Here is a 24,625-nt window from a genome sequence, read left to right on the forward strand (position 1 = left end):
ACCCGCTGGTCCCCATGCGGCTTCTCGCACCCTGTTAGTGTATGGGATCCTTGGGATCTCCCCAGAGACCATTTTAGGAGGAATGTCAGGTCTACCATACAGGAACTGCTGCTGCTGGAGATCTTTGGCCTTAAAAGCTTAATTGGCATTTGAAAAGCACTTCCACGGAGTGGATCCACAATTGTTTTAGAAAGGCAATAATCTGGTGAAGTAATGAAATGCCTTCGGGCAGAAGCTGTCCCCTACAGACTGGAAGGAGGCAGGAATTGTCTGGGATTGGTTTAAGAAGAGGCGATGCCGGGCTGGTTGCGTCGCCCTGGGTGGCAGCTGTGGCTGGTGGTCACAGGGCATCTCTGTTGTGGCCAGCTGTTGCCTGGGCTCTGGGGAGGAAGCCGAGACCCGTAATGGCACCTGCTCCTCCGAGATGCTCTGTGAATAACAAAGAGCCCAAATATTAATATTTTAATAGGAGCCTGGACAGCACTGATTCCCACACTGTAATCCTTCAAAACATACTTTGGATGCAGTTTGCTGCAGGATTTGCAAGGTGGATGTTTACCTCGTCCATGTTCTACCCGTTACGTGCCTTCCCACAACGCCACCCCTCTGGAGCTGAGGTTGTCTCCAAGTGGTGCCCGTAGTGCCCACTGCACTCGTGCGTCCCGCCAGTGTTCGTGATGGCTGTGACGAGCCTTAGCAGTATTTCAAGAGGCACTTGCTGTCCTTGCTCCTGCTCGCTGGGGAGTGCCAGGGACGTGGCCGCTCCTGAGCGGCTCTCAGCACTATCCTGCACCAGTGGCCCCTCTGAGACCAGTGAGAATCAGCAGGATGGTGTTACTGGACCTCACATGGAGTAAGGCTCTGTGGCTGAGCTTAAATCAATAATGCACGAGTCTTTGAGGGATTATGTTCAAATTGGTTTAAAAATGTGCTATTTAACTAAAATATGGAGAGGAAATGCTATTGCCAGATGTTTTAAAGTATAGTGGTAGTATAATTAAGTAATATGGTACAGGTTGTTTGCACAATCCTTTGTCTTAAGAGTTTTACCAATAGATGGGTTGATCCTCTGCTAGCGGTTTGATGGCATATATATAGAGATACAGGCCATCATGTATATATAAAATCAGTTGCTTGTCTCTAGAGTAAAAGGAGCCTGACTGCTTCTAACGTAGGAGTTCAGAACAACATGAAGTACGTCCTGAGCGAGTGCGCGTGGGCACCTGTCCCCTGCGCAGCCCGGTCCACGGAGGGTGCGGCAGGTCAGCCTCTGTGTGGGGAAGGGAGTTTCAGGGCAGCCCTTTCCTCGTCCCGAGGAGCTGCCAGTGCCTCTCTCCTGCTCAGGGCAGGGAAATAATTGTGGTATTTCAGCTGCAGCCACTTCCCCGGTGCGCAGCACCCTGACACTGCACCCAGAGAGCTGCTCTGCATCGCCTGTTGTAAATAAATAACTACGCATGTATGTGCAGCCGGGACTCGCGCAGGAAGGAGATGGGCTCTGGTGATTCATGGCTTCCGAGCCGCAGCTGTGAATCGTGAGCCAGGGGCTCAGGGCTGGAGGGTGCTGGGGTGGTGCTTACTCCGCTGAGCTCAGGGGAACGGGTGCATGGCAGCCCCGCAGCACCCACCGGTGCCTTGTCCTATGGGGCTGCGCATCCCCACAGCCAGCACCCCCTCCAAGGCCCACACGCTCCTCTGGGTAATTGCTTCTTAACAGAAACCCACGCGTTTTTAGGCCATTTGCTTTGTCGCCACTGGGAGCACGGGGACAGGGCAGTTTTGAACCAATTCTGTTGGGGTGCTGGCCTGAGTACAGTGCTGGGGAAAGCGTTTTTCCAGACCAAAACTGAAAAGAAAAGGAAGAGATGTGTGTGTGTCTGTGTATTTGCAACTTTTCTCTGGGTTTTTATCAAAACGTATTTAAAAGTTGAAAACCTGTGAGTGAAAGGGCCAGACTTCCCCGGGAAAATTTTCCATTTATCAGAAGCCGTTCCTCATTACAAACAGCCACAGCTCGCTGCCCCCGAGGGACGAGGCCGTGCTGCGTGGGCCGCAGGAGTGGGGCAGATCAAGGCCCTGTCCGTCTGTCTGCACCGCTGCTGCTACGGGGAGGAAGATGAGAGCAGGGCAAGCAGATGAAGAGAGTTAGGCTAGCCCTGGCTAGCCGCTGGTGGGGTTTTTTGTGTGCTTAATGGGCTTTTTTTCCTCCTTAATGATGTCCAGTCTGTTTTCCGGCCCCCGGCTGGGTACAGCAGCCCATGCCTGGCGCGGTGCGCGGCTGCTGCCATGGGCTGCCTTAGCCTCTCTGCTTCCCTTGGGGGAGGACGGCAGCCCAGGCTCTCCCGGCTTCACTTTTGGCTCTGGAAGGGTTTGGTGTTTGCTGGAGGACGCTGGCGCAGTTCAGGCTAAGGAATGAACTGGTCAAATATCCTGCAGGGAACGAACCCGGACCAAAGCTCCTGGACCTGCTGCTGCCAGGGTAGGGGTGGCTGTGGCGGGCTCTGCTTTCCAGTGGACAAGTGGCTTTTCACCCCAAAGCCACCCTCACCAGTGTCTGAGGAAGGGCTGAGAAAACTTCCCCACCAAAACTACAGCGATCTACGCATGCCCCGCTGTGCTCATGTGCACGCAGCACTGTGCTTGTGGCGGGTTTCTGCCCAGGCACCTGTGTTGTGTTTTTAGGGAATCTGAACCTCGTCTCACATATGTTTGGACAGAGGCTGTTTAGCAGCAGCATGTTACCCGACTGCCTCTGCGAGCAAATCCTGTCCGTTGGATCCTTTGTGAGTTGGCCGTGGGGTCTGTAGGAGCTGCTCTTGGCACTACACGCTAGTTAATGCCTGTTAACTAATAGGTAGAATTGCAAGGCTGCAGCTGTGTTGTTTAATTAGGAGCTCTGTGAATGGCTCCTGTATCATTCCTGTGGGTGAATCACTGGCTGTCATTCAAGCTGGAGCTGGAGCCGCTGCCTGCGTTTCGGCAGGGAATGAAATGAGATGTGGGTCTGGATTAGAGGGTGCCTGAAAAGCTTATTCACACAGGCCCTGCCTAGCGCCTTCACATCTCCTCCCACACAGTCCCTCATCCTGTTTGCAGTCATTCTCCATCATCTCTTGTAAGTAGATGTGAAAAGATGCATGCATCTTCAGTAACTGCCCGTCTCGCCCGCCCACCTCCTTGCCATCCCGGTGGCCTGGGGAAGCAGCAGCAAGCCCCACATCATCCTCCGGATTCAAACACCAATAGATGAAGCTCTCTCAGTGCCGATGCTGTCCCCAGCCCCAGCCCTTTGTAGCGACATGGGGGCAGCTTTGTGCACATTGCCATTAGAGGAGCTGTTCCCTTTCCTGCAGGGGCCAGCGAGTCCTTGCTCCTCTCTCCTCTCCCTCTTCCCTTTCCCTCTCCTCATGTTGCTTGTCCTAGCAAGAGCTCCCCATCCTGCTGCCGACAGATCAATGGGTTCAGCATTGGCTTTCATTGGTGATGTCAAGTCTTCAGTGCTTGGCTTGTTTCAGTATTGACATTTTATTTTTCTATAGACAGCTGAATATCTGTGCTTGTTGCCCCCGGCTGGGTACAGCAGCCTTGTGCCTGTGTCTGGCTTTCCCTGAGCTGTGCTTCTCTTTGTGGGGCTTTGGAAGAGGAACCCCCTTCCTGGGACACCACCCTTGAACCCTGAACACTGCTGTGGCAAAGTTACAAAAACACCTGATGGACAGCTTGGGCTGGGGCGAGGGCTGCGTGCTGCTGTGGCTTCCTCTCCAGACACCCGTGGCTGCTGCCCTGCTGACGCTTCAGCTCTGCCCTCCCTGCAGTGGCAAAGCAGGAGCTGGCCTCGACCAGGCATCCCTGGATGAGCCCACAGGCTTTTGTGGGAGCTGCTGGAGTCCAGGTGCAGGAGGAGTCTCTGAGGCAGGTGTTGCCCTTGTCTCCTGCCTTCCCCTTTCTCTCATACACTGGTCGTGCTGCTCATCAGGCTCAGCTACGGAGGGGTTAATATTTTCCTTGTTTATTTGTTAATTATTTTTTCTTCCTCAGGGAGTGTCTTTTGTTTTCTTGAAAAGGCTTCTGGTATCCCATTGTCCTTTTATGTGCTCTCCCCAGCTCTGTGACCCTGACTTCCTCTGCCCCAGTCCCAGTCCCGTGGCGTCCCCCTTCCCAGGGCTCTGCTGGTTCTCTCTGCCCTCCTACTGAGATGTGAAGGTTCAGCCATTGCTAACTGTGCTGGTTTAGATAACCAACAGCAGCTAAAATAAACGAGAGATGCAGTGAGGTGCCATGTTAATGTACTTCCCTACTCAGGCTTTTAAAGAAAAAAAAAAAAAGTCTTTTGTGAATCATTGATAAGTTCAGCTTCATTCAGGGTCACTTATGCAAAAACCTAATATTGATTTTTCATCTTTGCTTAGAGTAGCTTCCCACGCATCTGTTCAGGATGCAGTGGGGACTCACTTATCAGCATATGACTCACCTACTCCTCTAAATCTTTCTTTTCTCAAGGATGGAGGAGCAGCCAACCAGCTCACAGGATGCTTGACCTTATACTGTAGGATCAGAGGTCTCCGCTGCGCTACAAGCTGAGGCTCTAGACATATTTTCCATGTTTGCTTTGTTCCCGTTAAGAAGGAATATTTTTAACAAGTAAGATAGCTCTCAGAGTCCTTTACAAAGTCATTAAATGTTCATTAGGGAAGCAGTTCTGCTAACCCTTCAGATTCTTATTGATGTCCTTCCAGGGCTCTGACCTAATTCTGGAGTTCTCCCAAGGGTTACACTGCTGTCTGGAAAGAAATCAAAATAGGGATAATACAATTGTAGTGGGATCCCTGCTTGACTGCACACATACATTCTCTTTTTAACACACACGCATTCATTTCTGAAAGCCTCCAAAGCTGAAACAGATACCTAAATCCAGCCCCCTCTCAATGGCCCAGCAGAAAAACCAATTCACAGGCAAAGTGAAGCAGAGGAGGTCAACACGGTACCTTTCCCTGGACAGAGAGTGCTTCCTCCATCCATTCAGAGCAAGAGCACAGAGCATGCACGTCCCTGCCTGGGATTTCTGGGCTGTCTGCTGTATCCCAGAGGCTTTGCCCTTCTGCAGGAGAGGTCTGTGCAGGCAGGCTGTCGCTGCAGCCCACGGGCACTGTGTCAGCACTGCAGGGTGCTCCCAAAAGCCCTGTTCCCTCCGGGAGAATTCATTGTGGAAGAGGGGATGGAAACTGAGAGACCCAGACATATGCAGCCTTGTGAAATGGACATGTCAGCGTGCTTCAGCAGCAGGAGATGGGTATCAACAGAAATGCTGAAAGAGTTAATAAGTTATATTTTGGGAGAGGTACACTCAGTGGATAGACTTAGCCTAGTGCACTTCATCGAGATGAAAATGTTCCATAGGTTTGTACATAACATCAAAGGAGCCTGTGGGCTGACATGCCATCACATTCTCGATGTTTCTGAAAATCAGTCCTATGCAGATCCCAAACGAGTATAGAAAAAGCCCCCAGCTCTGCCCCACGCAACAGAAGTGTGGGAGTCGGCCTCTAGTTCAAAGCAGGTCGGTTTATAGTGCAGGCTCTTAAGAGCTGCTGCTATGAGCTGGAGTTGCAACTCTACCTCCTTCATCTTCTGCAGAGGTTATTTGTCATCAGATGTGCAGCAGCATGGAGCCAGTGGTTTTCCTCCTGCCTAGTAATGCCTCCCACTGCTCTGCAGGGACCTTCAGCTCTTCTGCACTGGGGCTTTGAGTGCATCAGTCCCCTGGGGCTTCCAGAGCCCTCTGCTCCCCGGGAATTTCCCTCCAATGTTCATGTATTCCTCCCAGCTTGGTGCCACAGGCAGGATATGCAGAATTGGCAAAAAAATGAATGACTGGATTTTGTGTCCCCAGAGTGCTTTACCTTTTTTTTTTTGTGCTATGTTGTTGAAGCCACTGGCATCTTTACTGCTCTTTTCTACACTTTACAGTTAAAACAAGATCTATTTAGGAAGCAGCTTTAGGATGGCTGATTTGATTTTTCCATTCAGACTGTGGTTCTGCATATATTTACTGGACTGAAATCACATTTGCTTCCCTCTGTGATCCTCCTCTTACCCGTTTGCGGGACATTAATGTGGCCCTTCCTCTCTGTCTCTGTTTTCCCTAGTATATGGGCTGTATTGAAGTGCTGCAGTCAATGAGGTCCCTGGACTTTGGCACGCGAACCCAAGTCACCAGGTAGGTGGTATCAAACTGAAATTCAGCCCCAGAATGAAAAGCGTGAGTGCTAATTTCTGTATAAAGCCAAGGGTGCATGCCAAGCTCTGAGACAATTTTGAATAGGAGTTTGCATGTTTTGTTTTGTTTTTTTCCCAAGCAATGATTTGAATTATTTGATCATTACAATAGGCTATTTGCACTGGAAAATGAATTGTTTCAACCACAGACCTGATTTCTCTCCCAGTTCTTGTTCTGGATGCAGAGAGCCTCCCCGTGCAGCCGCACGCAGCACGGTACAGACACCCCAGCTACCTGGGTGCTGGCAGCAGCCAGGCCATGCGCACGGGCTCAGCTCGCCCAAGACGTGGGGTACATCTGCGGGTGCCGCTGTGGCTGCGGGTGGCCAGCCTGGCGAGCCTGGGTGCTTGTGGGCCTCTCTGCCACCCTGCTTCACACCTGACACAGAAAGTGCCACCGGTTTCTCAATCTAGTGAGATCATCTAATGAATTTTTATCAAATGGTGACATCACTTGGCCCCATCTGCACCAAGGCCAGGCTCAGCTGGAGGCAGAGTCACAAGGAAAATGTGTTGAAATACAGTCATTTCCAACTGTCCTCTAGGCCTAAGTTTCCAGGCTGCAAATCACAATGGATATTTTGCTCTCAGATACAACTGAATGTGGTTTAAATGTGAGATATTTTGTGGTCTTTTGAAAAGCTTGCAACTTCTGTTGCAGGTTGCTGCCCATTACAGGATGTAGATTATTAATAGATGCACCTGTGGGGTTGTTGAAATGACCTGTCAGGAACAGAAAAGCCCAGTTTTATTTTTGCCTTTATTCTTGTAAGTGCAGGAGTGTTCGAGTTTTCAAAGTAAGCACCCTCTTCCCAGCTCAGAGCACTGCACGCTGCTGGGATGCACTCACTGGTCCAGCAGCCAGGGCTGGCACTCACTGGGCAGCCACCCGACATCCCGGCACCTCCAAGGGCTTTTTGGAGGGATGAGTGGGTGCAGAGTATTTTGGCCCAGCCTTAGACAGGTTCCTTCCGCCCCTCAGCTACTTTTCTGGCATGGTTCGTGCTGAGGATGCCAGGAGTGTGGTTGAGGCTTCCTGCGCCTGCCCAGCTCTTCCTGCTGGTGGATGATTTATAGATGCTCTTTTACTTCCTCAAGTGTTTGTATCAAAGAAATCCTGAGGAACGGAACACGAAGAGATAAGTGCTACATTTCTACCTATTGGCTCCAGACTTATCAGCTAAAAGGAAGAAACTGAAAAACTTGAGTCCTTAAATGGCTATATACCGCACTCGAAAGTGGCCCGATTTGTTTTATATTCAAAACCAGTGGTTGTTGACATTTACAATCAGCATAAGCACGCACTTACCCAGTTCCTGCATGTGTCTATGAAGAAGTGCCTGAGATACAAATATACTTCCCTCAGCCCAGTCGTTCACTGATCAGAAAGAGCCGCTTAGCCCGAAGCAGTCAGCCTGGCGCGTTCAGACCCAGCCACTCTGTTCTTCAACAGCCGCAGCCAGAGAGCGAGGTTATCTCCCATTTGCAAGACACGGAGTATCTGTGCTGCCACACTTACGAAACGGAGATTTGGATGGGTTGGAAAATAATGCCTATGAATTACTGCGTGAGGAGAGCTTGCCAACTTAAATTTGGCCCAAATAGTAAGGGTTTTGTTAACCAGAGCTATGTGAAAACTTAACAATGGAAATATTTTCATCACCTAAAAAAAAAATGCCACTGCTGACCTTAATGACCTGTTTTGTGCATGAGAAATTCCAAACTTAAACTGTTTGCAAACCAAATGCTGAAGTGCTGAGCTCATGCATGCAAACTTTAAAGTTCGATCGATTACAAGCTGACTGGAGCGAAGATAACATTGATTATTCCCCTATTGTTCTCTGGGGGGAGTAAGTTTATAGACAGCACGCACAATGCACCAACCACGGAGTTATTGGAAATAATCCCATTTTCATCGTTTCTGTTATTTGTACTGGGGGTAAAAAATATTTTTACTCTGATGGCATTTCACTAAGCAAAAAGGCATCTTCTGTTTTAAAGTGGTGTAGAGAGGGTCTCTAATTATGTCTGCTCCTTGCCTTGCTTCATGTGTATTTGCATTCTTAGTCTCCTGATCTCTAAAACTAAAGATATTATTTACCTGCCTCACATGAATGTTGGAACAATCAGCAAACTGGGATTTGCCAAAGTGCTGTGAGGAGTTGAAAGAGATGAGCATGGAGGATTTATTTTCTGGTTTCTTAATGGACTTGCATTTTCGGTGTCACTCACCAGGCACAGGGTCGGGGAAGGCCAGAAGCGGCCTCTCCAGCACTGTGAACGGGCAGGGGTGCAGAGATGCCGTATGGCCATCGTGCTGAATGACCGCAGTGTAGCAGGGGAAGGGCCAGGTGCTGAGATGCTCTCTGCCCTCAGTGGCTGTGCGGTGAGGAGGTCGGCAGAAGAGATTTCACTGCAACAATTTTCTCTTCCAGCTCTCTGCCGTGCCCGCCTGTGACCTAACTCACACGCTCCTACGACATCCCTCCCTTTTTGCAGGGATTTGTGATCCCAAGTTCCGTGTAGATGACAAGAGTGACACCAAGAAATAGCAATAAGGGTAACAGGTTCCTCTGCTTAAGAGGCTTTGCATTTCTTTGAATGGTCTCCTATAAAGGTGCTGTGCTTGCTGTTCTCAGCACAAGTCGTGTTTGGGCTGTCGCCCTTGTGCTGCGGCAGGTCTTGCCCTGACGGGCACTTCCCGTGTCCAGCCCTTCGGCTCTTTTCCCCTTACACATCTCCCACTTTTGTTAAAATCAGGCTAATTATTAGTCATTATATTTGAGCATTTATGGGAAAAGGGATTCTGTATCTCAGATGGGGGCATTAACTTGCAAACTCGAAAACGGTCAGGCGGCGAAGGGCATCTGAAACGTGCTGCTGGGGAGGGCTGGTGGAAGAAGGCTGACTTTGTTTGGAAGATTAATTTCAACTTTGTTGAGACGCACAATCCCTTTCTGTTAGACAGAGTAGGCAGAGCCCTAGATGCTTAAAAGCAAATCTTCAACAGCATGCTTACTCGCTTACATCAGCCCATCTCTCATCTTTTGCTCTCATTTTGGGGAACAGTGGACAAAGCGGCTCACTGTTACTGCCAGCACGGCGCTCTCCCCCACGCTCTGGGAGGAGCGGGGAGGAGTGTCTGCCACGGGTTTTGCTCCAGAGGTGCAGACCCAGAGAAAACCTGTAGACTGTACAGCTGACCTGATCTCAAGGTGTAGGGATGCCAAAAATGGGGCTGTCCCTGTCGCTCCCTCCTGCCCCAGAGCTTGCCGAGCCCTCGCCAAATGGCCACAGCCTGGCTGGGTGCTAACCCAGCAGGCAGAGGGAGCCGTGCCCTGTGGGGCTCAGGGGCTGCACCAGGCTTTCTGGGGAACAACCAAAAATTGCCTGTGCCACCAGCTGCTGCAGCGCTCAGTCACACAGGGGTTGTGCCACTGTCCCAGTTCAGTGTGTCCCAGCCCAGAAAGTGAGAGCTGCAGTGGGCTCAGGAGCCTCGGTGCCTCAGTCGAAGAGGAATGGTCCTGCTTTCCCATCCCCATCCCACCTCCCAAATCTCACAGAGGTGCCCCCAGAGAACTTTGCCAGCCTTGATCCTGGCTGAGCTGGTGCCCAGCAGGATAACTCCTGGGAAACTCTCCCTGCAATGGATGGGCATCTGCTGGGGCCGGGAGCAGGATCTCTGCCTCTGTGGCAGGTCTGCTGCTGGAGACAGCCCAGGGGACCTGAGTGCTTCAGAGTAGTATTGTCCAGGATGGCCAAAAGAGCTGACCCAAATCTCTGCCATTCACTACGGAAAGTGAAAACTTTGTCAATGAAACAATGACTAGTTCATGTAATCGCGTGGGTGCTGCGGGACTGACAGACCACTTCAAATGGCAGAAGATGCCTGAGGAGTTGAGGAGCAAGATTTTCTTTGCCTTAAACTCCAGCAACAATTTAAATTCCTCACAGCTCTCACGATTTCATTATGTGGCTCCCAGGGTCAAGAAGAGCTGCTGCAGAGTACACCAGTGGAGTTATCTCATTCAGGGTGATTTAAAAGAAAAACAAAAAAAAAAAAACCCAGAGTGTTTTGCTTTGGGATGAATAACAAGGAGGAGAGAAAGAAAAAGCAGGAACATGACTGGGATAACAAGGCCACATTTTCTGCTACTGCTTCAGATGTGGAAGATATCAAACAGACAAGCAAATGCCAGAACCCGTAAGGTTGCCCATTCATCCAGGAACAAGCCAATGAACTGTGCGACCTACGCGCACGTATACGCTGTCCAGCAGATCTAAAGGCAGAGACTTGCCCGAGCAAGTGGTTGAAAATGAATGGCTGTAAGAATGAATTAATACAGGTTTCCAGGAAGAAAACACAGATACGGTAAATCCTATTTCAGGTTATTGTGGACGTATCCAGGGTTTCTTTTCTTCCTAGTGTACAGGGCAGTTTCTAGTTCAGGTCCACCTGCCCCATGGAAATGACTGAAGGTTGGAAGCATTCAGTTGTAGCAGCAAGGTGTTACCAAACTGCTGCTTTTCACATCTTTGAAATAATATTAGAAGGTTTGTTAAGTCATCTGGAAAACCACCCAGAGATAAGCAGCAAGAAATGTCTGTGAGAAGATGATGTCCCCTACCAAAGAGAGGCAATAGAAACTCTTAAGTAGGAATGATTTGCCTACTTTTTGGTTCCTGTTTACTGGACAAGTGCTTCAGAGGATGGTGAGGTGGGCGGTGACCACACTGGCTTCTACCAGAACAAGGTCCGCTGCTGGCAGTGTTGCCTATGACTCCTTATTCCACATGGGCTGCCTGAAGTGTGCGAGAACTCATTTGTCACCAAAATAGAAGACTTCCCTGTTTTTCCAATTTGTTCTGTATCTGGTTGTCTTCCCAGGTAGAGCTAGACTTGACGGCTCCAGGTAGTCTTAATGTCTTGGCTCTGATTTTAATTTCCTTTAATATTGAATGAGAAGATGAGCTCTCATTTCCCAAGCTGATTATTGGAATCTGCAAGAGCATCCTGCAGGATGCCTTTCCCAAATTTTTTTTTTTAAGTTTTGGCCTTTCTACCGGTAAGACCTAAATAAAACAGGAGCTAAACAAGAAGGATATCAGGAATTTCCTTCAAAAGCATATTTTCAACTATGCAGGGGCAAGTGATTTGCTTTAAAAGGCTGAAAAAAGGCGGTGTTTAATAAGCTGTGTTTCTGAGCCATCGTGTGTAGCCCACGATGAGGCTCCTCTTCTAACTTGCTCTTTTCACTCAGAACATTCATTACATTTTTATTATTTTGCCATGGTCCTGGGGGGACCATGCTCCTCACCAGGGCACCTCTGCTTCGTGGGACATATCTGGCTGGAGCCTCCTGCAGTTGCGTGGTGTCCTGATATTTTTTAGCCTTTCTGAACCAAAACTTTCTCAGGAAATTAAGCCCAGTGGCGTGTTCCTCCCACATATGCACCAGGGGCAGAAAACAGATGAACTTTACTAACTAACTAGCTCGTTTCCTAATTAGCTCTTTGGATAATAATCCAATAATGTAAACAAATAATTAAACAAAGAATTCCCTTCCCCTTAAGAACTAAACAAAATCCCAACCCTTGAAAGCTCAGGTCTAAATTCAGATGTGAGAGAAAGGCTGAGGCTACAGCCTCAAAATAAAATCACCCCATACGGGAACCGAAGCCTGAGAGGGCGATGGGGGATGGCGGCGCAGCTTGCCCTGACAGCCCTGCCGCAGAGGGCCAGGGCGGCTGGAGAGGTCAGACCAGGGTGTCCAGGCAAGGTTCAGGAAAATTGCTAAGCACATCCCAGCCCAGTAAGTGACCGTTTTGATATTGATTTCCAAACAGTAAGTATCAGTCAGGGGAAAGCCTGCGACTGCCAGCACGCGGGTTTTTCCAGCTGCTGTGCTGACCTCGGACAGGGCAGTCGCGCGCTCCACCGTATGTCCAACCAGTCACCTGCTAGAGCATATATCAGGATTTTCTTTGCTCAAGTGTGAAAAATGGGCACAGTGCACCACTATGTTATATTAAATGTGTAATTTGGCTGTCTTTGATACAGATCAATGAACACTGTGAGTGCTTTATGCCTTACCCTTCTGCTCCCCTAACTGTAGAGAATAGCAGGTGGCTGAGAAAGGATGCCTAGTGTGGGACATACCTGCCAGAGATGGAAAGGTACGGACTGAGACGTCAGATTTGAAAAACAACTGGAGAAGCTGATTAGAACTCCTTCCCCCCGCCCCCCACTTTTTTTTTTTTTTAAAAAAAAAAGAGAAACCCCAAACACCAGAAAGGCAATGAGGGCACCAGCTGGGCTCACTCAGCACACCCCTGCTGCTCTGAATAAGAAGGATTAAGGCCGGGAGGGCTTCCTACCTGTCAGGTGAGAGACTGGTCAGCTGTACTGAGAAAAAGGATTTGAAGGTATTAGGTTGTTTGAGTTTCTTGTGGTTAGTTGATTTAAAAAAAAAGAAGAAACAAACACATTTTCATTAGATGAAACTGAGATGTTTTATTCAGGCTGCTGAATCATTGTATTTTGTTAAATAGGGTTTTTTTTAACAGTGGGAGGAAAGAAGAAAGAAAAACAACTGTGAAAGACCTTCCAGAAGATTTAAGTGTGTATAAGTGGGACGATAACAATAAATGGCAATAATGGCCCCGTTACAGATGATGCATGTGAAACCATCCAACAGTTTGTGCTGTATTTTTCTATTTGCAGGGAAGCAATAAGCAGACTGTGCGAAGCTGTATCAGGTACAAATGGAGCTGTAAAAAAGCGGAAGGTAAATACTGTTTTAGCTGAACGATTAATGTTTGGAATCTGCTTTGGATAAGCTGGATATGTGATTCCCTAAAGGGCTTCAATCCATGCTGGAGTTGATGCACCTTAATCCGTCTGGACTCGGTACGGTGTGGAAGAGTGTTTGTAGCAGGGTGTTTAGCTGGCTCGGTTTGGGGCCGAGGCTGTGCCATATTTTATTTTCTTCTGGATTAATGCCTTGCACAGAGTTCCCGTTCCTATCAGCCTATGCAGTGCTCAGTGCTTTACAAGATTTAGCTTCTGGTAAAATGTAGAAGGCCTTTGTGACAGCAAAAGGGGACTTGTTCACCTGATTGTAACTAATGGCAAAAAAATTAAACACAACTAAGATGGTAGTGTTTAGTGGTCCAATCATTTATTTAATAACTGGGATGCAGTGAGGGGCAATGTCAGTGGCTGCTGTTGGGTTGTGTCCAGTGGAAGTTACTGATTTATTTCTGTAACTTGGGAGGAATGAACATGCTCCTGAAAAATGAATTCATGAGAGAATTTCTTGGTTTACTCAGAAATGCTTTGTCCCTAGGAAATGCCGTAGAGTTCAGCAGGAAAACTACGTGTTCTGAATTACCGAGCCAGCTATACCATGTAGCTCGCTGGGATTTTGTTCTAAAACTTTTTTCCCATTATTGACATAAAAACCATGCCTACAAGTATTGTATTCAGAGCTGATACTTGTTAGAAGATCTATTTGCATTTGACCAAGCCATTATCCTTGCTCCATTGAAATTCTCAATAAGATACTTGACTTTGATAGGTTTCTGCCCTTGACAGCCTCTTTCTTTTGCTTCCTTGTTCAAAGCCTCCAGTGAAGTTTCTGTCTTCTGTACTTGGCAAAAGCAACCTTCAGTTTTCTGGCGTGAATATAAAGCTGACCATTTCAACAAGCAGCCTCACATTGATTAACGTTGACACGCAGCAGGTAGGACACATAAATCAGTGCCCTTTTCTCTGTCCTATTGTATCCTCCTTCTTTCGCGGCTTCTGAAGGAAGGGCTGGGCGCTTCGAAGGGAAAGCAGTGCTCTCTCTTTAGTCTTCTCGGGCATGCCTGGTAAAGCTGAATTACACGGTGCCTCTGAATCTAAAAATGAGAGCACTTTGGAGGAATTGGATATGCAGCACATGCTCTTTCTGTTATGATGGTGTCTTCCGTGGGGAGGGATCCTGACTGTTTCTCTGTGGTGTCTCTGCTTGTGCAGTGCCTAATAAACAAGGCAGTAGTCCTGAATGGAGTTTCTGACAAGTCCTAGGGAAGAAAAATTGATGTAAGTAATGAGTCAGAGCTTGGCTCTGGTGTCATTCAAAGCTAGTTTACAGCTGGGTAATACATGTGCATAATGAGTTATACTCTGCAAAGTCTCCGGGCTCCATGGAGATGTGTTCCTGAGACCTTGGCTCTGCCCTGCAACTGGGGTGTGCGCCCTTCTTGGCAGATGTGATAAGGAGGCTTGTCCTGCCCACCTAATTCCTTGCTCCCAGCACAGTCTCACCCGGGGCCAGCAACAGGTTTCCCTCCAGGCTGGAGCAGGGGAACGTCAGGGAGGCAGGTCTGGCTCACTGGCTCTGAGGAATCACTGCACTCTGATGCTGTGCTGAGTGTTGGGCAGCTCTTGGGGTTTCACCCGAGCGCAGGGGTCTCCTGTCCCTTGGACCCCCCTGTACTAGGAAGGATCTACGGCACCAGGTCACCCTTCCTTGCAGGTACAGCAGCAAAGGGTTTCCCCAAGCCAGGCGAAGCTCTGGGGGTTGGCAGGTAGAGTATGGTCCTTTTAACCTGTTCCTGTTGGTAACAGGGCTAAAAGATGGCCGGGCAGATCTCTTTCCAAATGCACTGATGTGCCCTGTCACCACACACAGGGGCGTGCAGGGAACTGTCTTGAAATTCTTTCTAGTCTTTCATTTATGAGACCTTTGCTACTGTTCTTACACTGCCACCGTGTTTCATTGTGCTCCCACTTGCATAACCTATTGCACTTGTTTTTATAATGAAGAACAGTTTGTCTCCAGAGATGAGGTAGTGTTTGAAACCATGAAAAGTTCATGTCTGATTTGTCTAGTGACATCTCTACCAGGTAACAGTTTGGTGCTAGTGCTGAGAGAGAATATGAGGGTCTGTTAATAAAAATGCTACCATTGTATACACCATGCACTTCAATAAATGAAAATGAATTAATTTCTCAAGACTTTGTAAATGCATCCAGTGTCTCAAGTTATTCCCCTTTCAAAGTCTCATTTATTGTCATACTGACCAGGTAAGAAGTTGGTGGTTGAATTCATTCTGAAAACCCTTTAAGGAAGATTACTCAGGGATCTAGACATTACTGAACACGAATGGCTAGTCTCAAAAATATTCCTGTTTTTATCTCCTTCCTTCTCAAATGATACGTTCATGTGTAAATGGATTGGGTTGTCATGAACTTAACTGCTTGCTCTGTGAAGATATATGCTCTGCTGTTTTCTAAATGTGTGGCACATGGACATGTTTAACTAGTTTGTCATGCTTTTCAGATTATTGCCAACCACCACATGCAGTCCATCTCATTTGCTTCTGGAGGTGACCCAGTAAGTATTGATTTATAAGATACACTTCCGCAGGTATAATGAAATTATTATGAGAATAAAAGTACCTGCAGATACTTTGCTTCATCCCTTCCTATCCACAAGCACTAACAGAGTACACCACACTTCTGGATCATGACCAGTAATACAAGAAAACTGAGGGACTGACACTGGAAAGGAGACTTGGAATAGAGACTCGTGGATCGTTGATGGATCTGTACAGTTACCTTTCCCATTCTTCATCAGTGAGCCTCGGCTGACTCAAGACCCTCCGGACTTGGGAACCTGAAAATAAGAACACACGAACATAGGAATGGCAACAGTTCCGTGGTCCCTGTAATCCAATACCTGTCACAAAAGCAGTCAGAACCAGCACCTCTAAATTTTAGATGAACTTTGAGTCAAGCGAAGCTCCTGTAAGACAGATGAGGCGTAACATTCTTTTTCCTGCAGATAAGGGTTTTTTCTCCTAGTGTAATAGTCATGAACTCACTGATGTTGTCATGCAAGAGGCTTTCTGTCCTCTTCCAAACTCTTTATTGCAATGATTGTAAGCGGGAATTTGTCATCCATAAACATGCCTCTTTGACTCTATGCAAGCCCAGCCCTGCCAGCGTTCTGAATCTCACACTCCATGTGTTATGAAAACAGTATTTTTTAAATCAGTTTTGAATTTTCTGCCCTTCAGTTTTGTTAAATGTCTCCCTGTTCTTGTGTTATGAAACAGGGAAAACAGAAGGCTCGGGGTTATGCTCTTGATAACACTGGAGTGGAACCCAGATCCAGCTTTGACTGGAAAATGACAGACCTGCTTCTTTGGATTTTGGAGCATGGCAAGGGAAAATAGCTGGGATCCATCCCTATGTAGCTGATTGATCTCTGGAGGCCCTGTGGGTGGTGTAGGAGCCCAGCTGCTCTGCTCGGAGACGTCCTGCCCAAGCTGCCTGAGAACTGGAGCTTTCTGGAGCTGGACTGGGAAGTGGGAAGGGAGCAGGTGTGCAGGCTCTGCGCCCTTGGTCCTGCACTCAGAGGGAGGTACAGCACAGGCTGAAGTACTACATCCCTAAAGTTCTCATTGAATGATGAAGGCATTTTGAGAGTCTAAGAAGTCCAAATTTCACCTTTAGGTGCCTGTACTATCCTAATCCACCACACTGTGCAATGCAGACCCTTCCTGATGGGGATTTCCAGGCAGCTCCAAGAGCCAGTGCGCTGTTGTGCTGAGCATCACAAAGCTTCATTTCCAAATTCTAATTTTCTTGATAGTTAAATGATTCAAATGTGTCCTCAAGCTGACTTGTTTTTGAAGTATGCCCCATGTGCTAGGTGCTGGCTGTCTAGTTTGTCTTTATGCAACATTGCCAGTTTTGAAAATTTAGGTATGTATTTTCAGATCTCTGCTCAGCAGGTTGGATAGGTAATACTCCAGGACTTGTTTATCTTTTTTAGTTTTGTGTTTTGTTTTGTTTTTCCAATATTATTACACTGCATTGGTCTTGTACAGTGATCCCATCAGATCTCACAGGCTACACGGAGCTGGATTTGGTCAGTGCTTAATGGCAGGACCTCTGAGAGATGTGCTTGCACATAGATGTGCTGCAGGAGGTGGGCTTGGTGGTGCAGCTGGTGACAGTTTTCTTACTGGGACAATATGTAAAATGGAGGTCTTGCTCAGTGGTGGTAACTATAAATCTAGCAGCACTTCACATAAAGGGAAATTTTTGCGGCTTGTTCGGGTAATTTTCCCAAACTCCCTTACATTTAAAATGGGAGTCAGGACACGTCTCTCCACCTGCCCCCATATTCAAGGTCTAAATGCAGTTCACTGTCATTCTTTGCTGTTAAGGAGTGGCAATATTCTGCCCAAGAATAAAGCCAATTCTGGCTTTATTTTAAAGCAAAGTCATCCACGCATGTACTTAAACATTACAAAGATATAAATATAGCAGGTACTGCTCCAGTTACTTTAGGTTCTTCTTGGTTTCTAGATCTAATTTATTTAAAAAATGTATCCTAAAATATTTATGAACTTTTAGAAAAGCCTGAAAGGAAAAGGAAGGAAATTGAGTTTACTAAATGCATAAGAAATATTTAGCTTACTTTGTTTTAATGATCTTAACTTTGGAGATTTAAAAAAAAAAAATCTAGGACAAGTTCTGCTGGCCCTAAGACCTGCCTCTCATGTCATTCATTGTGAATTATTAAATGATTATTCTTGTGCATATTGCAAATGGGGGCCTTGTTTCCTGCCAGCTGATTGCATCTTCCCTCAGGAGAGCCATGCCTTTAAGCTGCGAATTGCATTTTCCCCATCCTGCCTTAAAGATCCAAAATAACAAAATGCGTCTTTAATAATTAAAAGAATGTTATTCATTACCTCACCGTCTTTACTCTAACACTGAATTATCAAGCGACTCTTTGCTTTTGCAGTGTGACTAGAAACGTTAATTCTTCTATTCCTGTTCCCTTTTCAGTTTCACTAGAAAAAGTGAGGATTATTTCAGTGTTGGCTGGAAAGAGAATCTGAAACAGACAACTAATTATACTGAGGTCGTCTGATCTCAGCAGCAGCCTTGAGGTCCAGAGTAATTTAACCTGATCGTAGCTGGACTAAAATCGGCAGCGGTGATTGAAATCAGATGCCTGTTGTATTCTGCAGTGCTTTAAAGACCAACTTTTCTCTAAGGTGCTTTCAAAACTCAATCTTCATCCTACAAATCAGGAATATTCTGACTTGCCCTTTGCAGTATTTCAGCGCTGTTCTGTCTTCCATAGCTGTTGATAAGGACTGTCCCAGCTAAAAGCTCTCAGGGGCAGTGGTGCTGCTCTAACGCGTTACGCAGGGGAGGCTCCGAGCTCTGTGGGAGCAGCGGAAGAGAGCGGCGTTGCCTGCTGATGAGGCGCTCGTTGTGTTTCTATTCCTGTTGCAGAGTTTGGAATTGAAAACGCAGTTTATTGAAGACCCAAAGAATGCCACATGGTTTCGTGCCTTTATTACAAGAGAAAGATTGCAGGACAATAGCTGTGTTGATAGCCACCAGTGTGGCACTGGTCTGTCCCTCAGCACACTGTGCTAGTACCTGGGCTGGTTCTCCCTGAAAGATGCATGCTTGTAAAAGCAAAAAATAAACCTCTATAGACTCAGTTGCTTTGCTATAATGATAGGGTTGTTAATAGTGATAATTTTAAAGACATTTGTTGTCTTCTTTCCTATAGGATACCACAGACTATGTTGCATATGTAGCGAAAGATCCTGTTAATCAGAGAGGTATGGAAACAATTTTCAGATTGTTACACATGTTTATGGTTGCTTTATCTGTACCAAGGAATTGTTTGAGTTTTAAAATAAGAAAGCTACTGAACTGCTCAATACTCTGTACAATTTCTGACTTCCCTTCATGGATATGGGTGATAGCACGCAGGCTGTGGCTTTCAACATCGTGTTCTTTGTGCAGTGAGGTGAGGATCCGCAGGTCAGGCTAAAGCTGTAGTAGCTGCTGGCTCTGTGCAGGGCTAGGAGCCTTCCCAAGCCGGCCTTGTCTGGGGAGGAAGGGCAGAGCCTGGCAAGGTGGCTGGCTGCTCTGCTCTGGGACAGCTTCCAGCTGAGGGGTAAGGTAGTGAAGGAGCCCGACCCAGACTCCTGGGTGCGTTGCTGGAAGGCAGTGTGGGGTTTCTACTCAGGTACTTGAGAACTTCTCCCCTCTGGAGGCAAACCCAAGGGTAAAATCCCTTCTCACCTCTCATTATTTGCCTGTAGTACGAGAAAGGCTGGCCTTTGGCTGCTTCTTCCATGCCAGACAGCTCTCAGAGCAACCTGCCGAAGGTGGGAAGTTGGTGTGACAGCAGCTGACAGGAGAGCTCATCCTACAGTGTGGTGGGTGGCTCAGAAGATCAGAATGTTTTCTGGAGAAGCTGGGCTGGAGCCTCATTGTCTGGCTTGCCACCTCTCTGTAGTTCCATCACCGCTATTTTGGCTAACTTGGGGCACCCTGCGAGTTCACCAGTAAGCCCCAGTATTGATACTGGCATGTGCAACTCCTGTACCCTGGCAGCCTGCAGGCAGCTGGGCCAGGACTGTCCCTGGGTGCTATCTCACGGTGGGTCTGCAGAGGCGAGAGCTGGTCCTGGGCACAGGGCACTCGTTACCAGAGTTTCCTGAGGCTGTGCGTGAGAACGAGGGCTGGTGGCAGGAGCACAGACTTGCCCCTAGGGAGCCCTTCCTCCAGACTGCCAGAGCCACCCATACCTGTGTCTTTGTGCTGTTTCACATGACAACTGCCCACTGGCGGGGCTGGTTCTCTTCCGTGCTTCTGCTTACCGCCAGGCAGGGAGAGGAGATACAGGAGCACTCCGTGCAGGAAGCACAAATGGAGAGTTTCTTTTATTGAGGTATAAGCTGACACTATGATTAAAAAATACCTAGAGCAATTTCCTTAATGCATCACAAATCTCAGTCTGTATAATGCCCTAAAGCTATCTTGATGCATAATTTCACGCCCAGCTACTCTGCTGTAAGCAATATAGCTTGTCTCTCTATTTTCTGGTATAAAGTATGTTTACTTAATTAAAGCAAGGTGTCTTTTTGCAGCGTGCCACATACTGGAATGCCCCAACGGGATGGCGCAGGAGGTGATAAACACCATAGGACAGGCTTTTGAGCTCCGGTTCAAACAGTACCTGAAGAACCCATCTAGCCTGGTTACGTCTAATGAAAGGTCAGCACATTCTCAGTCACTAAACTGGTGGTTTCCTTGTCTTTAGTACTTTTCAGGAAAACAATATGCTCCAAAGAGTGAGCCATAAATAAGATGCTTTCTGGACATATGCTAATTGTAATATATGCTGTATGTCCAGAGTATAATGGACTGAAATTAGCTTATTCCAGTAAACTCCATTGGTTTCCATGACATTTGTACAGGTGCGTAACGCAGAATTCAGCAGTATTGTTCCTTAGCTAAAACAGCCTTATCTTAAGTCATCCAAGTAAGCTGAATAAATGTTCAAATTACTCTGCCCAAGTAAGTCCAGCTCTATAAATACTGTATGCACAGACGCACACATGCACTGGGCTCAGTCCTGACCCATGCCAAGTTTAAGCTTGCTGCGGCTGTGGAAAGTGGTGGGGGAAAAAAGCCGTTATCAATCACCTTTCTGCTGTTCTGCTCCTGTCCTGGCAGTGGCCTCAGATGCCACCCGGAGTGACTTAGATCAGCTGCCTGTACTGAGATAAACACAGCCATCACTTGGCACGTTAAAGTGTGAAGCCTTGTCCTCTGCACGTTGCTCACAATATAGGGCCTGGATTAATTTCTGGACTGCAGTTCCCCATTTCAGTTACCCTTTTTCCATTGCACTGGGAACACAATTCTTGCTCTGATTTATGGCTCCCCTCACAGGCTAGCCGTGCCTATTTTTCTGAGTCACTTCTTTACTGCAACACCAAATTTGATTGCTGGCTACTTCTGACGAGGAGGTAAAGCTGTACCGCTGTTTAACTGGGACTGGAGCACCCGGAGTCGCTGTGCGGGCAGTATCACTGGTACAGTGCCTGACACAGTGCAACAAGACTGGTTTTATTGCATAACAGCAGCCCCACCTCCAGTTTGTATTTATTTCGTTGTATATAGTATTTCTTCCCATTCCACTGCTAATACTGGTCTGTTTTCCCTGGGGCAAATAACCAGAGGAAGAGCCTTTCCTATGAGACCCTGCTAGGTTATGCCACCAGTAAATCACAGCAAGGAGAGATGGAAGAGGCTAATTAGATTCCTTCCTTAAGCCTGACCCGCAGCCAGCCTTGGAGAACGGTCCTCGGGCACAGAAGTCGGATATTGCTGTGTGAATGAGTCACCCGCTCCCAAACTACTATGAATCACATAATCAAATACTTGCACTGCATATCACATAATCAACTACTTGAACTTTATCTCTTTCCTGCTCCAGGCCTTTTATCCAATTATATTCTTGTTAAACAGAGAAGTAGGATTTGAGATGAGCTTTTTAGTTCGGGGCCGGAGACAGCACAGGAAGCACCTTGTTGTTTTGCTGTACATTGCTATCAGCTGTACATTTAAACTATCATCGTTCTGGTTTAGCTCAAGAAAAACATTGGGCACTCTCCTTTGTGTCATTCAGTGTTTTATTCAAGCTGAAACAGAACAGTTACGTTGATTATGGTTATTAAAATCAGAGTACATTCCACTCAGGAAAACTACTTTTTTTTTTGGTAGCAATATTTGATTTTCTAAAACAGTTGCAGGCTTGTCTAACTAAATGCCATGAGGTTTTAGTCTTCTCTTGCAAGTCCCCCTGCCCTAGCAACCCCTAGATTTATAGAGCTGAGACAAGAAGGCAGAGTAATTAGTTTTGTAGGCTACAGATTGGACACCTTGATGAATGATGCATTGGCACTCTTCTCTTCAAGTCTTAGTAGATGGCCCTTGTATTTTCAAGGCAAAGAAAAGGGATCCAGGCTACCTGCTACTAAGAAAATGACTGTACCTCTCTGCACGCTGGACTGTGATGACTCCTTTTTTAATTCAGGAAGAAATAACTGGAAAAATAAACAGCTCTGAAAGTTCAGGCCCAAAGCCCTTTACAGCGTCTATACGGCTAATCTGTGTATTGTGCAATGAGCAAGCACTGGAGATGTTTGCCTGCACTGGAAAGCAGTTGATTACATCAGTTGCTTCCCTCCCCCCCCATATTTTTTCAGCGAGGCAGCAAATACTAATGGATCAGCTGGGAATTCACAGGAGAGGGAGGATCATGAATATTACAATGAAATTCCAGGGAAAGAGCCTCCCACCGGTGGAGTGTTAGACAAGCGAATGAAAGTGCAAACAGACCAAAGGGCTAACTGTCTCACACAGTGCAGAAAGCAGTACTGCTTGGTAAGTACATCATCTTCTGGGCTGTTACGGGAATGAATAATAAAGTGTTACTGTGGTGTAAAGCATGGCATTAACATTAGAACCAGGTCCTGATTATCCTGGGAACGGTTTTTTAGGCTAGATTTAATGATGCTTAGTATATAATTGAATCCCAAAGCACTTTCTGAATATTAACTGGTTTGTCCTTAGAGTACTTTTAGGAGACCAAGTAATATTCCCTTGTTCACTTGTTAGCTGTGAGAAGAAAATAGATACAGATTTAAATGGCTTGTCTGAGAGAACATCTGCAAAATCTGGGACCTCCTGGCTCCTGATTCTGTGATCTGATAAATATTTCATCCTGTCCATTATGCTCTACAACCTGTACATACGACATTAACTGACTGCAATGTATATACAACATTAATTACCCCTGGAGTGCTTCAAGAGGCTCTATTAAATCAGCCACAGCAGCAAAAGATGCATGTATATGTGGCTCTTACCTGGGATAGTGGGGAATAAAAACCAGTCAGTCAGGGAGTAAAACCAGCCGAGTTCAGACTGGCTGCACAGACCTCAAAGCCTGCTATGTGAGTTTTTGGAAACAGCGGTGTTTCCCCACTCAGGGAAGCAGGCACCACCACTTTGCTCAGAGGGAGCGCGCACAGACATGCCCTCTGGAATCCAGTTGGTGCCATGTAAAAAGTTGCTGCTCTCCAGTGTTGTTTGTGTCTGGTGACAACTGCTCCCAGGTTCCTGTGCATTCCTGCGCTACTGCTCCATCCATTTTTCACTTTGGTAACCTCAGCCGTACTCCACATCTTGGCTGCGGGCCTGGTGGTCTCCATCTCTCCAACAGTTCTCTGAAAAGGTGTTTGACTGTATCCTCAGTTTGTATTCAAAGCTCTCTAGAGTTGTTGCAAGGAGGTCCCCTGCAACACATAAATGTAAATACTTTTTATTTCCATGGGGTGTTGTTACTTTTTTGTTATTTCCTTTTAGTTCTGATGACCTTTTAGTGCTGCTCAGATAACTTGGTGACCGTTTCATACCATGATGTCTGTAGTTATTTTTCCTTGGTTTTATTGCAAGGAACATCTATGAGAAAATATGAACTTATTACCTAGAAGTTATACGGTGTATACTACAGCTTAGATACATAATTGGGCAGTTAACAGTCTCTGTGGGGATTGACATGAGATGCCCTGTAGAAAGAACAGTATCAGCATGAAATAATATTTGAGGAGATGGGAATTTTTTGGTGAAGAAGATATGTTTAGTTACCTGTATCCCAATTTACTGATGCATGGATGTTGTAAAGTTACCTGAGGTTTCTAAGGGACTGTTTTACGTGACTGTTTTTACAATTTTTTTACAGACAGGCAGCCCAACTTTAATCAATATATATGAAAATTGCCCAGAAGAAAACAAAACTGTGGGTATGTAATCTGTTTTCCTTCTCATGCATATAACCAAGGCAGACTGCATGGAAGTGATGCCCTTTGGCTTTCGATACAATGGTGAAAAGTGTTCTGCTTAGTGGGTCATTTTTAGTTCCCTAGATGAAGGGCAGACAAAAAAGCCTTACAGCTTTTCTAAAGGCCACTAATCTATCTTCATGTCTGCTGGCAGACTTACTTGTTTTACTTGTCATGATACTGTACAGTAGCTCTTTGTTTTTTTTATTCTCTTTCATACTCTTTGTTGTTTTATTCCCTTTCATACCCTTTGAAAAAAAGAAGATACTTCGTTGCTTATCAGTCTCTGAAAACACCCCTTCCCCCTACAAATGCTTGATGAGACCCAATCTATCAGCATCGGGTGGTTGTTCCAACAGAGCCTGTGACCCTGGGTCCAGCATCACTGCCTTCTCTGTGTGACTGTGCCCTTCCCCTGCCGTGGCGGCTCTGTGCCTGAGATCAATTCGCCTTTAGCAAAACCTGCTCTCTGGGACCCCAGGAGATCACCAGCCTCCATCCCTTTCTGGACTTCCCTTGCCACAGCTGATGCCCTGAGCACGTTTCCTCAGCTCATCTCTTTCACTGCGCAGTGTGGTCCTTCCTGACTTCCCACCTGCAGCGCTCTAAAGCGATC

The 24,625-nt window shown here is 46.8% G+C and overlaps 1 protein-coding gene across 1 annotated transcript in view; it reads left to right on the forward strand.

Annotated features, from left to right (window-relative positions):
* The window catches only part of SHC4 (SHC adaptor protein 4), a 33,282-nt gene that overhangs the window by 3,882 nt on the left and 4,775 nt on the right, over positions 1-24,625 (forward strand). Inside the window, exons 2-9 of the mRNA XM_010130467.2 lie at positions 6,147-6,217; positions 13,001-13,064; positions 13,902-14,021; positions 15,609-15,662; positions 18,876-18,927; positions 20,248-20,374; positions 22,375-22,552; positions 23,910-23,970. Of these exons, the coding sequence (XP_010128769.2) occupies positions 6,147-6,217; positions 13,001-13,064; positions 13,902-14,021; positions 15,609-15,662; positions 18,876-18,927; positions 20,248-20,374; positions 22,375-22,552; positions 23,910-23,970 (727 nt within the window). The remainder of the gene's footprint in view (positions 1-6,146; positions 6,218-13,000; positions 13,065-13,901; positions 14,022-15,608; positions 15,663-18,875; positions 18,928-20,247; positions 20,375-22,374; positions 22,553-23,909; positions 23,971-24,625) is intronic.

This window comes from Chlamydotis macqueenii, chromosome 12 (genome assembly GCF_036417535.1).
Source record: "Chlamydotis macqueenii isolate bChlMac1 chromosome 12, bChlMac1.mat, whole genome shotgun sequence".
Lineage (NCBI taxonomy): Eukaryota > Metazoa > Chordata > Aves > Otidiformes > Otididae > Chlamydotis > Chlamydotis macqueenii.